The 14,973-nt window shown below is 39.6% G+C and overlaps 1 protein-coding gene across 3 annotated transcripts in view; it reads right to left on the bottom strand.

Annotated features, from left to right (window-relative positions):
• PCYT1B (phosphate cytidylyltransferase 1, choline, beta) overlaps window positions 1-14,973 on the bottom strand; it is a 79,470-nt gene continuing 64,497 nt past the window's right edge. For all 3 annotated transcript variants that reach the window (XM_011382451.2, XM_011382452.2, XM_023524573.1), the window contains exon 8: window positions 1-694. In XM_011382451.2, coding sequence (XP_011380753.1) covers window positions 482-694 — 213 coding nt within the window. In that variant the 3' untranslated portion in view covers window positions 1-481. The remainder of the gene's footprint in view (window positions 695-14,973) is intronic.

Raw genomic sequence — 14,973 nt, 5'->3', positions numbered from 1 at the left:
TTCTAATGCAACTATTTTTATTGGAGACAACTTTGGCAGAGCTTGGGTGCTAGGAAGCAACGTGCAGGGCCTTAGGAGCTGGAAGTAGCAGGTCGAGGGAATAGCCGCTTCCACAGGGGGTGCACTTGGTAGGGGTAGGTGTTAAGGACTAGAGTAGAAGACACCTCACTTGGTGCAAGTCTAATGGGGGGGGGTGGTTCTGCATCTTTCCTTAGCAAGTTTAAAGTAGATTGATTCTAGATGACTCTAAGAAGGTTTGTATAGGTTGTCTGGCTGGAAACCTCCATGCAGAGCCCAAGTCTTAGGCTGAATGGAGATGGAGGGAGAGCTGGTCCCGAGGCCTTCCTTTAGCAGAGCTCAGGGTCTTCCTGCTGAGCTGCAGCTCCTGCGACTATTACCCTTCAAACACCACCCAGGCATCCTCAGCGACCCCACCCTCCTCCCCAGCCTGTGTGGTGCGGCTGTTGTCTACCAGCAGCCTTTACTTCTCATCCTCGTCCACCTCACTCAGGCTGCTGATGGAGGCTGAGGCCGCTTTGGGTGAGGAAGGGGGTGAGGTTTTGATTGGGAGCCATGCGAAGGTGGGCGACGGGGAGCGGGAAGGGGACCGGCTCCTGGTGGGGCTGCTCATAGGGCTCTGCTTCGGGGACAAGGCCTGCAGCATTCGGCTACTCCTCTCCTGGAACATCTGCTTCTAGAGAGAAATTTGAGAGAAGGTATCTGTTAGTGAGCATCTGAGACGGCAGTGAAACAGAAAGGAAAGGCAAGAAGGAGAGCTACCACCCCCCACCCCCCAAACGCCTATGCCCACAAACACAGACTTGTACTTCAGCCCACATTGTCCAAGATTCTCTGGGGAGGAGCCGAGTGACACTGAGGCAGAGTGCGTTGCTGACACACAAGAGTGCCATCACTGCTGGTTCCCGGCACTCTTGATGCCTTCTTTTCCTCCACCTACAAAATTTGAGTGTCTATTATTGACCAGGCAAATAGTTGCCCTAAGTACCAGAAGGGTAGCAGGAAATAAATCAAGAATCCTGTCCTCACGGATGTAAAGAGGAATCACACAATAAACAAAATGAACGATATGTGGTATGTCAGATGGAACTACAGTCTGTGAAAAAGACAGAATGAGAGGATAGCAAATAAAAAAGAGGGGTGTGGGCTGGGGGACAAGTGGGTGCAATTATAAATAGGGTAGTCGGAGAAGGCCTCACCGAGAAGGTGCTATTTGAGCAAAGACTTGAAAGAGATGAGGGAGGGGACTACATGAATGGAAATTAGGGGGAAGCACATTCCGGACAGAACCCCAAGGGAGTATGCAGTTCACATTCAAGGAGCAAGGACACAGTGGCTAGAGTGAAGTCACCTACGTGAGGAGGGGCTTATGGGGGGGCGCGGTTAGAAGGAGGTCACCAGAAGAGTAAAAAAAGGACTGCGTCATGTAGGATCTTGGTGGCCATGTGAGAATTTTGGCCTACACTCTGCAGAAGTCTTTTACCTCTGGAGTTCTAAGCAAAAGGGGGACAAACTGACTTTTGGTTTAAAAGGACCAGTCAGGCTGCTGTGCTACAAATAGACTACAGCGAAGTGAGGACAGGAGCAGTGAGGACAGCGGAGAGGCCACAGCAATAAGAATCCAAGACCATGATGGTGCCCCGGACCAGGGTGATGGCCAAGAGGATGGTGAGAAATGGTTAGAGTATGTTTTTTTTCCCCCGTAGTTGTTGTTAAGATATAATTTACTTAAAACTAAAAAGAGCGATTTTAGTTTTAAGTAATAAAACTAATAAATGCTGACAGCTGTGTGATTACCGCCACGATCAAATTATTGGAATGTTCTAGCAGCCACCCAATTCCCTTAGGACCCTTCCTAGTCACCCCTGCACCCCCTGCCTTAGCCTCTGGCAACAGATCTGATTTCTGTCCCTACAATTTTGGCTTCTCCAGAATGTCATCTAACTGGAATCATGCAGTATGTGGTTTGTCTACATTTTGAGGGCAGAGCCAACAGGACTCACTGACAGATGGGATGTGGGATGTGGGAGAAAGAAGAGGAATGGACTGATTCCAGTTTCTGGCCTGTGAAACTGGAGAGCAGGCGATGACATTTGCTGGTGCAGGGGACTGTGCAGGTGTAAGAGGTTTGAGTGGTAAGATAGATCTTCTAGTCTGGGACTTCAGGTGACTGTTGCTTGGTGCTTTCAGGACCAAACCTTTCCCTGACACTGCCCTTCGTCTTCTGGGGAGCCTGGTCCTGGCCCTGAGCCCCTGGGCACCAGCCTCCCAGAGCTGCCAAGCAATCTGACCTTCTGCTCTTTGCCTGTGGCACAACCCCCGCCCCCCGACTCCATTCCATCCATTTCTGAACGCCCTGCCCAGGCTGCCTGAGCTCTCTGCCCTCTGTTTCTTTCCATTGCTCATCACTGAGACTCAGTCCCTAGCAGCTCTGTCCAATCTTTTGATCCTAAACTGATCCTGAGAGCCAATTCTCCTATTAGTCATTTTAGACTTTGCCCGTTGTTTGAATTATTCATTTTACAAAGCACTGAGCTCCCTGGGGACCAGATGCTGTACAGGAGGTGGTCATGTCAAAGCTGGGGCTTCAGTGAAACATGGGAAAAGGGGGTTAGGTGGGGAGGGAGCCCATGAGCTGGTGGAGGGCTCGGTGTCCAAGTAGAGGGAGCTAAGTAGAGAGTACTCGGTATGACTGCTTGGTGTGACCAGAAGCCCAAGTGTCTGTTGGGTGGCAGTAGCCTGAGGCTAGAGCACCAGAAGGAGGCTGGATTTTTTCCTCTAAAAGCCCCTGGAAGATTTTAATTAAGGAAGAAGTATGATCAGATTGGTGTTTTAGAAATATCTTTGTGTGTAAGCATAAAAGCAAGGAAAAAAACCATAGAAGAAAAATATTGATGTCTGGCTATATAAACACTTTTGTATCTCAAAAAAGCCACCATGAAATAGGTAAAAAAAAATTTTTTTTGCAACATTTAACTATAAATTATGGCTCTTAGTATAAAACAAAACTTAAAAATCAAAAAGTAAAAACCTTCATAGAAAAGCGAGCATATGGCATATACAGGCAATTAACAGGAGAAAAATGAACCATAAAAAATGTTCAGTATTACTAGTAATCAAACAAATGCAAAATGACTGAAGTGAGATTTTAATATATCTGATTTGTTAAAGATTTTGACATCTTCCCAATTTAAATTTTTTCCCAGTTTTATTGAGATACGGTTGACATATAGCACTTTATAACTTTAAGGTCTACAGCATAATGATTTTACTTACATATATTATGAAATGATTACCACAAGTTTTATATCCATCATCTCATATACATACCAAAACAGAAAAAAATTCCCTCGTGAGAACTCTTAGTATTTACTCTTAACTTTCATATATCCCACACAGCAGTGTTAACGACAGTCCTCGGTTGCACATTACATCCTCAGGACTTATAACTGGAATTTTATACCGGTTAGCCACCTTCATCCAACTTCCCCCGCCCCCCACACCCTGGCTCTTAAAACCACAAATCTGATCTCTTTATCCATGAGATTTTTTTTTTCAGATTTCACATAAGTGAGATCATATAGTATATCTTTCCCTGTCTGACTTATTTCATTTAGCATGATTCCCTCGAGATCCATCCATGTGGTTCACAAGTGGCAAGACTCCTTTTTTATGGCTGAGCAGTATTCCACTGTGTATATGTACATCTATATATACACACACATATGTATATATCACACCACCTTTATCCATGAATAGAAACAGGTGGTTTCCAAGTCTTGGCTATTGTAAATAATGCCACTACGAACATGGGGGTGCAGATATCTGTTTGAGATAATGATTTTGATTCCTTTGGATATATTCCCAGAAGCAGAATTGCTGAATCTTATGGTAGTTCTATTTTTAACTTTTTGAGGAACCTCCATACTGTTCTCTATAGTGGCTGCACCAGTTTACAATCCCGCCAACAGTACATGAGGTTCCCTGTTCACATCCTCACCAGCATTTATCTCTTGTCTTTTTGATGACAGCAATTCTAACAGGGTGAGGTGATATCTCATTACGGTTTTGATTTGCATTTCCCTGTTGCTTAGTGATGTTGAGTATCTTTTCATGTAACTATAGGCTCTTTGTAGATCATCTTTGAAAAAATGTGTATTCGGTCCCATTTTTAAACTGCGTTGAGGATTTTTTTTGCTATTGAGTTGTATGAGTTTACATATTTTGGATATTAACCCTTTATTAGATGCATGGTTTGCAAGTATTTGTCCCATTCTGTAGGTTCTTTTCATGTTGTTGATTTGTTTCTTTTCCTGTGCCAAAGCTTTTTATATTTGATGTTGTCTTACCTGTTATTTTGTTGCTCGTGTTTTAAGTGTTGTAACCAAAAAATCATCACCAATACCCATGCCAAGGAAGTTTTCTCCTATGTTTTCTTCTAGGAGTTTTATGGTTTCTGGTCTTACATTGAAATCCTTAATCCATTTCAAGTTAATTTTTATGAGTGTAAGACTCACTTTTACATGTGAATATCCAATTTTCCCAGCACCATTTGTCTTTTCTCCATTGAGTATTCTTGGCTCCCTTGCATGGGTTTATTTCTGAGCTCTCAATTCTGTCCCATTGGTCTATGTATCTTTATGCCAGTACCATACTGTTTTGATTACTATAACTTTATAATAAATGTTGCTTGAAATCAGGAAATATGATACCTCCCTTTTTCTTTTTTTTTTTTCCTCAGGATTGCTTTGGCTATTTGGAGTCTTTCGTGGTACCACATAAATTTGAGAATTGTTTTTTTCTATTTCCGTAAAAATATGCCATTGGAATCTTGGTAGGAATTTCGTTGAATCTATAGATGACTTTGGGTCATATGGGCATTTTAACAATATTAGTTCTTCCAATCCATGAACACAGGATACCTTTCCATTTATTTGTGTTTTCTTCAATTTTTTTCATCAGTGTCATAGTTTTCAGTGTCTAGGTCCTTTACTTCCTGGGTTATATTTATTCCTAAGTATTTTATTGTTTTGATGCCAATGTAACTGGGATTGTTTCTTTTTCAGATAATTCACTCTTAACGTGTAAAATTCAACTGATTTTTGTATTAATTTTGTAACCTGCAAGTTTTCTGAATTCGTTGATTAGATCTAACAGTTTTTGTGTGGAGTCTTTAGGATTTTCTAGATATAAAATCATGTCATCTGCAAAAAGAGACAATTTTACTTCCTTTCTAATGCTTTGCATTTTTTTCTTGTCTGATAGCTCTGGCTAGGACTTTCAGTATTACATTGAATAGAAGTGGTGAGAATGGGCACCCTTGTCTTGTTCCTCATCTTAGGGGAAAGGCTTTCAGATTTTCATCATTGAGTATGTCAGCTGTGGCCTTGTCGTATATGGCCTTTACTATGTTGAGGTATGTTCCTTCTGTACCTAGCTTAAGAGTTTTCATCATGAGTGGATGTTGAATTTTGTCAGATGCCTTTTCTATGTCTATTGAGATATGATCTCTTCTATTAATGTGATGTATCCCATTGACTTTGTCTGTTGAACCATCCTTGCATCCCAGGGATAAGAATGCTCTTTTTAATGTGCTGCTGAATTTGGTTTGCTAGTATTTTATTGAGAATTTTTGCCTCTCTATTCATCAGGGATATTGACCTGTAGTTTTCTTTTCAGCGTCATTTTCTGGCTTTGTATTAGGGTAATGCTAGCCTCATAAAATGAGTTTGAGAGTGTTCTCTCTGTGATTTTTTTTTTTTAGAAGAGATTGAGAAGGACTGGCATTAATCCTTCAATGTTTGGTAAAATTCACCAGTGAAGCCATCTGTTCTTGGGGTTTTTTTCACTGGGAGATTTTTGATTCCCCTTTAATTTATTTGATCCATTGGTTGTTCAGAAGATTGTTTAATTTTCATGTATTCGTGAATTTTCCAATTTTCCTGTTCTTGATTTTTAGTTTCATACCATTGTGGTCAGAGAAGATGCATCGTATACTTTTAGTTTTCTTGAATTTGCTAAGACTTGTTTTGCGATATAACATGTGGTCTATCCTAGAAAATGTTCTATGTATGCTTGAGAAGAATGTGTATTCTGCTGTTGTCAGATAGAATTATCTGTATCTCTGTTAGGTCTATTTGGTCTATAGAGTTATTCAAATCTACTGTTTCCTTATTGATTCCCTGTCTGGATGATATATCCATTGTTAAGAGTGGGGAATTAGAGTCCCCGACTCTTATTGCTGTTTATTTCTCCTTTTAGCTCTGTTAGTTTTTGCTTAATATATCTGGGTGCTGAAGGTCATTATATAATGAAGAGGTCAATCAATCAAAAAGGTCTAACAAGAAGGTTTAAACCTTCTTGATTGATTGACCTCTTCATTATATGACCTTCTTTGTTTTTGTTTGTTTGTTTGTTTTTACCATTTTTAAGTCCATTTTTTTTTTCTGGTGTGTCACCAGTATACTATCTATATAAGTATAGCTATTTCTATGTTGGGGGATATTTGCTTAAAATATCTTTTTCCATCCGTTCACTCTCAGTCTATGTATGTCTTTAAGGCTAAAGTGCTCTCTTGTGGGCAACACATCATTGGATCTTGTTTTTTAAATCCATTCAGCCAATCTATGTCTTTTTGATTGGAGAATTTACATTTATAGTAATTATTGGTAGGTAAGGACTTACTATTGCCATTTTGTTAATTGTCTTATGGTTCTTTTATAGATCCATTATTCTTTGTTTCATACCCTCCTGTCTTTTTCTGTGTGTTGATGTCCTTTGGTATTAGCATGTTTTGACTTGTTATGTTCTTTTGTGTAATTACTACAGGTTTTCCCCTGTGGATATCATGAGGCTTACATCGTACATCTTAACACCCTATTTTAAACTGATAATCACTTCAATGGAATTCCTAAACTTTATGCTTTCACTTCTCTGCCTCACATTTTAGGTTATTGATGTTAGTTAACATATTTTTTATTGTGTAAACAATAATAGATTATTTGTAGTTCTAGTTATTTTTCTACATTTGTTTTCTAACTTTTAATTTAGTTGTAAGTGTATCACTATTACCATATTACAGAAGCTAAATTTGACTATATATTCACCGTTATCAGTGAGTTTTATGCTACTTTTATTTTTTTTTGAGAAAGATGAAGGGGAGGATTCAGGGTTGTAATTGAAAATGTTTTCACTTTTATCAGTGGAGAGCTTAAAGATTATGACTGAGGTCTAGAGCTTATTGTAATCTAGGCCTATATAACATTATCTAACTAAAAGTCACTAGTGACCCATTTGAGAAGCTCAGGCTAAACAAAACCCAGCCTAGAAACTTGGAAGACATTTTAGCCCATCCAGCTCATTGATAAATCCTTGAAGCTTTAACCCCGCCTCCACCCCCCAATTTACAATGCCTTCTTTTTAGGAAAAGGATGGTGGAATTACTTTGCATTGGAATTAGTGGCATAAAGAGGTACCTTCTCATCTAAGAAATGCTAATTCGTCTCCAACCCTGGTCATTTGCTATCTATTAAAAATATCCTGACAGCCTGAATCTCATTACCATTGCAGCAGGTCTGGCTCCCAAGAATAACCTTCTAAGGAAGATGAAATATATACCAGTGCATCTAATACCAGAGCAGTCACATTCATATTTTTTGCAGCATGTAACAGCCCAACCTTTAGTGTACTGTGTATACTTTTTTCCCCATCCTCTACCACCTCTATCCACTCTGGCAACCATCAGCTTGTTCTTTATATCTAGAGGTCGGTTTCTGTTTTGTTTATTTGTTTTTTAGATTCCACATATAAGTGAACTCATATAATAGTCGTCCTCTAACTTATTTCGCTTAGCATAACACCCTCTAGGTCCATCCATGTGGTTGCAAATGGCAAGATTTCATTCTTTTTTATTGCTGAGTAATATTCATATACACACACATATCCATTCATTGATCGATGGACATCCATGTCGCTTCCATATCTTGGCTACTGTAAGTAATGCTACAATGAACATAAGGGTTCATATATCTTTCCAAATTACTGTTTTTGTTTTCTTCAGAAAAATACCCAGAGGTGGAATTCCTAAGTTGCATGGCAGCTCTACTACTCATTTTTTGAGGAATCTCCATACGGTTTTCCACAGTGATTGCACCAATTTACAATCCAACCAACAGTGTAGGAGGGTTCCCTTTTCTCCACATCCTCACGAGCACTTGTTATTTATATAACAAGTGTATACCTTCTTATGTTCTTATGTTTTTACTCAAAGAACTCCATTTAGCATTTCTTGTAAGGCAGGTCTAGTGGTGATAAACTCCCTCAGCTTTTGTTTGTTCAGAAAAGTCTTTAGTTCGCCTTCATTTCTGAAGACGGCTTTGCCAGGTATAGAATTCTTGGTCAACAGTCCCCCTCCCCAATATTTTGAAATCATTCCATTCTCTCCTGGCCTGAAATGTTTCTGTTGACAAATCTATCAATAGTCTTAGAGTTCCCTTGTATATAACCTTCTTTTCTCTTCTTTCACAATTCTTTTAGTCATTGATGATTTAATTATAATGTGTCTCAGTGTAGCCCTATTTGGGTTCAACTTCTCTGGGATCTTCTGTACTACATAGATCTGGATGTCCAGTTCTCTCCCTAGGTATGGGAAGTTTACAGCCATTATTGCTTTAAACATACTTTCTGTCTCGTTTTCTTTGTTGTCTCCTTCTGGAATTCCCATAATGTGGACATTGTTTCTTTTGACTGTATCCTATAAGTCCTGTAGGCTTTCTTTACTCCTTTTCACTTTTTTCTTTTTTGCTCCTCTGACTGGATAATTTTAAATGTCCAATGTCTTAGGTCACTGATTCTTTCTTCTGCATAATTAAGCCTTGTTTTGAAGCTCTCTGTTGGATTCTTTAGTGCAATCATTGTATTTGTCAGCTCTAGGATTTATGGGGTTTTGTTTTTAATTTATTTTTCAATTACGGTTGGCATACAACATTAATTTCAGGTGTTTAATGGTTTCTGGTTCTTTGTCCAAGTTCTCATTTTGTTCATGCATTGTTTTCCTAATTTCACTGTTGTCTGTGTGTTCTTGCAGTTCACTAAACTTCTTAAAGAGTATTATTTTGAATTGATAGTTCACAGATGTCCATTTCTCTAGGTCAGTTATTGGAGCTTTGTTAGTTTCCTTTGGCGGCATAATGTTCACCAGATAATTTTTTGTGATCCTTGGTTCCTTATATTGGTACCTGCACATTCAAGTAAGCAGTCTCCTCTTTCACACTTTTACAGGTTCACTTTGGCAGAGATGGTTCTTTACCAGTCAGCTCACTTTGGATTTCTGGATGTTTCTGCTGATAACATCCTTGGGCAGGGTTTGCTATCAGGGTCTATTTTTGGGTAAGGCCACTGCCCAAGCTCTGAAGTTGGTGGTGGGGAGGGTTTGCCACTGGCTGAGAACGGCTGTTTAAGATTGCTAGTTTGGTTCCCTGCCCAAGGGAGGCTGTGGGATGGGCTCCACAGTTGCCTGGGTTCTCTGGTCCAGATTAATAGATTCTGGACTCTGTATGATACTCAGCAGTAGGTGGGACTATAAATTAGCTTTTCTGCCCTCGTAAGGCAGCAGGACAAGCCCTAGGGCCTGCATGATTTGTTCGGGAACCCAAACCAGGTAATACTGTGCATTGAATTCCGTGACCATACAGGGGCACTGGTTTTGTTCTGTAGATGGGGAGAGGCATGTGCTCTCTGTTCAAGAGCCACTATAAAAATCAGGGCTGTTGGATAGGCTACGCAGCTTCCTATGTGCTCTGGTTAGGTTCCTTGGTCAGGCGGGCTGAAAGTTGTATTCACCAATGGGCAGGGCTACAAATTAATCTCACTGCACCAGCACAGTGGGAGAACTAGCTCCAAGGCCAGAAAGGTTCTTTGTGTTCTTGACTCAAGTTGACCTGTGCCCCAAGTTCCCTGCCTGAACAGAGCCACAGGCTTTGCTCTGCAGACTATCAGCTCTGCCTATAGGACTCTGCTTGAGTGTTGGTGGGCTACACAGATTTCTAGGTGTTATGGCCAGGCTTCCTGGTTGGGCAGGGCTATGACTCAGCTCCCCCGCCTGGGCAGAGGCAGACCAGGCTCCAGAGCCATAAAAATCTTTGGGTACCCAAATCAGGCAAACCTGTACCCTGCTGAGTTCCCTGGTCAGACTGCACCATCACTTGGCTCTGCAGATGAGCAAATATACTGGTATGGACTACTACTTGAGTGCTGCAGGCAGGAACTTGGTCTGCCAAGATCACAGTGCTGGTTGTTGCCAGCCCTTCCCACTTTTCTGACAGTGAGATTCCGAGTGATCAAGTCCTGCAGATTCCCCTGCAATCCCTGTGGGGCAAGACTGGACAGGGGACTTCCAAAAAGTGACCTACAATGATGAAGCTGAATGTCTATCTTGGGCTCTTTTCCCACTAGGGGAACCATAGGCTCAGGGGAGACCTCTTGACATGGTGCTATTCCAGCCTGGGGTAGGGGCAATTGGTTAGCATGTAGCTGTTCCTCTAACCCTTCTAATGCAGTCTGTCTTGGTGCAGGGTGGTGCTTCAGCCTTACCCATGTGTTCTAGAATTCTCCCAGTAATGTCTTGTCAGAGGGAGCAATCAGAATGACCTAGTTGCCGTCTTGGTGATGTCAGTCTCCCAAGATTTTTTAAAATTTGTAATGGTCAGTGTTGATGAAGGTTCAGGAAAAAGATCATACCCATGTTACTTATAGTGGAAGGGTAAAATAGTGCTTTTCTGTGGGATAATTTGGAAAAAAGTCTAAAAATTTTTTCCCGAGGAAATGATCAGAAATGTAAGTAAATATTTATTGTGCACATGGACATTCATTGTAGTGTCATAACAGACAAAACTGGAAACTTCCTAAATAGGTGAGAGAAATCTTACACAACTGAGAGGCTACACTAAGCAGCTGATGAAAATCAAGTCTTTAAAGAATATTTAATGAGAAAATGTCGGGAGCTATTGCAAAGTAAAACTGATACTAGACAGTACGTTATGCACGATCCTAGTTTTGTAAAAGGTCATATATACATGTAGACAGAAAAGATCGGGGCAATACCCCCAAAACATGAACAGTGACAACTCTGGGTGATGTGACTGTAGGTGATAAAACTATAGGTGACTTTTTGTCTTTTCATTCTTTACTTTCTAATAGTTCTGTAATGAACATATATTACTTTTATCATTAAAAAAATATGATAGGGAGAAAGAGATAACTGAGGCAGGGAGATTACGCTGGAGTACACTGCTATAATGACATGGATGAGAAAATATTAAGGCTTCTGGCGCATCATCAATTCCCCCAAACATTCATTTTCCCTTTATAACCTGTAGGCCATTACTTTTTAAAATCTGAAGTCTCCTCTAGCAGATATAATACAGACGACTTTCTGATTACTAAGATCATTTCCAGACTTAAAGTTCCACAATTCTACAAATACACCAATTATGCACCTTCCATTAAACGTACTGATAACTCTGCCAAAAGAACCAACTCCCCTCAAAATCAAATAGGGGAAAAAATGGTATAAAGGCCATTATGAGACAAAATCAAATGCCAAAAGAATAGGTGGTCTACCACTAACAGCAACATTTAAAAAAATCCTTGAACTTTTAGTATGTACTTTGAAGTATGTATTTTTGTTACTGTAATCTTTAAGTATATTTTTTAGTGGCAGCCATTAGCCCTCCTGCTGTTAATGGATTGTCAGAACTTCCATTAGAAGCCCACTTTCTAAGGAATCTACAACTTGTCTACTACAGTTTGACTCAAGCTCATAAGTGAAGATCTGCCTAAAGGGATGAAATAATTTGAATCCTTAATGATAAACAATGGTTTTGTACTTCATAAAACACGATATCCATACAAAGTAACTGTGAGTCTCGATTTGCAAGCTCTCTGATCTGTTACTGGTGCATTTTGAAGGGTGATTTCCCCTGTGAAGCAGCTGAATTGAATCAGGTCAGGAGACAGTTTGTAATGAGCTTCCTGGGAAGAAAAGCACTTTAGAAATACAACAAATAATGAAGACCCTAGTTCTGGTTTGGCATTTTCAAGGAGAAAAGGTATTTAAATTCAGTCTTTTATTGTATTAAGAGGTTTCCATTTATAAAGTTTTCTCCCAAGAATAATCCCGTTTATAGTCATGTCCATATGAAAGTAATCATTTTCCCCTCCTACAAAGTTTTCCCTTTTAAGAAGTTTTAACATCTCTGGAGGCAGTAAATGTCATGACAAATGTCTTTAAAGGTTTCATTATTTCAAATATATTCTGGCATATCTGCCCAAAAAGAAATGAAAAATATCCTAGTTACATCTGGTTTGGACCCCTGATAAACAATGGAACTCAAGGAGAGTTTCGGTTGTGGCCAGATCAATAAACAACTACTGCTTACACAGTGCCTGACACGTGCCTGCCAGGCACTGAAAGGGCTTGAAATTTATGTATGAAATAATTCAATCCTCACAACAACCCTAGGAGATGGCTGAGAGGCCAAGGAATTTGCTCAGAGCTACCCGGCCAGGAAGTGAGCCCTTTCTCATGACCAACTCTCTCTAACTAGCTACTTTCATAAGAAGCTTTTCATGTTTGTTCGTGTTTTACTTGTGTGTTTGTTGGAAGACAAATTTTGAAACCACTGTCAAAAAGACTCAAGTGGGAAATCTAACTCATATCTACAAACTGAATTTTATATTTCTTTTCTCCAAATCAAAACAGCCTTAAAAATTAGCAGTGCCATTAGGATGGCTATTATAAAAACATAAAAAAGAAGTACTAGAGAGGGTGTAGAGAAATGAGGACTCTTGTGCAATGTGGTGAGAATATAAAATGGTGCAGCAACTGTGAAAAACAGTATGGTAGTTCCTCAAAAAACTTACAATTACCATATGATTTAGCAATTCCACTTTTGTGTATCCACCCAAAATAATTGAAAGCAGGGACTTAAACGGTTATTTGTACATCTGTTTACATCAGCATTATTCACAATAGCCAAAAGGTGAAAACAATCCAAATGTCCACCAGTGGGTGAATGGATAAACAAAATGCGGTAGATATAAATAATATCCTATTGTATATGTGTGCACATGTGTGTATATACACAGGAGATTTTTTCTTTTGTTAGCACGGTATAGGGTATTTCCATGATAGAAGCGGAAAAGATACATTTCGTCTATTACAAAGTACTATGGAGGGTTTTCCTGGCATGGAGAATCTGAAAGTTGACCAAAGACTCATTCTTTCAAAAATTTAGTGATAGCACACTATGTATGGTTCTGCCATTAATATAAGCTTTAAGGACACAGGAGTAAATAACAGAGAAAAAAGTCTATGCTCACATTTATTTTTTTAATTCAGGTATGATTGACATGTAAGTTTCAGTTGTACAACATAATGATCTGGTATTTGTATATATTGCAAAATGATCACCACAAGACTAACATCTGTCACCATACACAATTACAAAATTTTGTACGATACAACTTTTAAGATCTAGTCTCTTAGCAACTTTCAAATATATAATGTATAGCATGTATATTATGGTAATACAGTAATGTACTGTACAGTAATACAGTATTAAATCTAGTCATGATGCTATACATTACATCCCCAAGGCTTATTTATTTTTTAACTGAAAGTTTATACCTTTTGACCGCCTTCATCCATTTTATTCACCTCTCTACACCCTGCATCTGGCAACCACCAATCTGTTCTCTGTATCTATGATCTCAAGCTCATTTTTTCCCTTTATATCTGAATACATTTTAAAGCTCCACATTTTTACTCTCCTCACCCCAGACACTTTGTTCTGATGTCACCTTTTACATCTTTTTATCTTGCGTATCCCTTAACTATTCCTGTAGTTATAGTTTTTACTACTTTTGTCTTTTAACCTTCATATTAGCTTTCTAAGTGATCTAAACAACAAAATAAGACAAACGTATAGATTCAGAGAATAAATTGATCACCGCAAGGTGGGAGGGGGTCTGGGGGATGGGTGAAAAAGGTGAAAGGACTAACAAGTACAAATTGCCTGTTATAAAAATAGTCACGGGGATATAGAGTACAGTATATAGAATGGGGATATAGAGTACAGTATATAGAATATAGTCAATAATATTGTCATAACTATGTACTAGAGTTATCGAGGTGATCACTTCAGAAGGTATGTAAACATCTGATCACCATGTTGTACACCTGAAACTAATATAATGTATGTCAACTGTAACTGAAAAATTTCAAAAATTTAAAGACTAGCTTTTGTATTAGACTCTCTTTATCGCTCGCTCCCTCTGGGGGAAGAAAGCTGTCATGTCATAAGGACACATGGGCAGCTGCATGGAAAGGCCCACGTGCTGTGAAACTGAGGTATCCAGTCAACCTCAGTGACTGTGGAAGAGGATCCTCCAGCCATCGACGGCTGCAGCTCCAGCTGACATCTTGACTGAAACTTCATGAGAGACCCCAAGTCATCACTATCCAGTTAAGCTGCTTCCTGATTTCTGACCTTCACAAACTGTGAGATAATGTTTGTTGTTTTTAAGTCACTAAGTTTGGGGGTAATTTGTTACATACTAATAGATAACTAATACAACCATGGACACCATGGTTTTTGCTTGCTTAGGGAGTAAGCCGACAGTACCTCTCCTGAATGTAGATGACCTTGCCTAAAGTGCCACTTTGGCATCTGGCTTTGTCACAAAGCCTTTGAAAAGTTTTGGAAAACCTCAGTTTCTCCACAATGCCACACCCTGAAGTAAAGCAAAGTGACTGCATCCCGTGGACATTCCTATCATGAGGGACGACACATTGCTAGCTGGGAGTAAGAGGCTGAGCCCAAGGTTCTATCCCAGTCCCTCCAAACTCCTGTGAGACCATAGGAAAGTTTCATAATTTTTCTAGGCCTTTGTTTC

The sequence above is a fragment of the Pteropus vampyrus genome, unplaced genomic scaffold, assembly GCF_000151845.1.
Source record: "Pteropus vampyrus isolate Shadow unplaced genomic scaffold, Pvam_2.0 Scaffold476, whole genome shotgun sequence".
NCBI classification, from domain to species: Eukaryota; Metazoa; Chordata; class Mammalia; order Chiroptera; family Pteropodidae; genus Pteropus; species Pteropus vampyrus.
The sequence above is the reverse complement of the archived record's forward strand: the minus strand, read 5'-3'. Positions and strand labels throughout refer to the sequence as shown.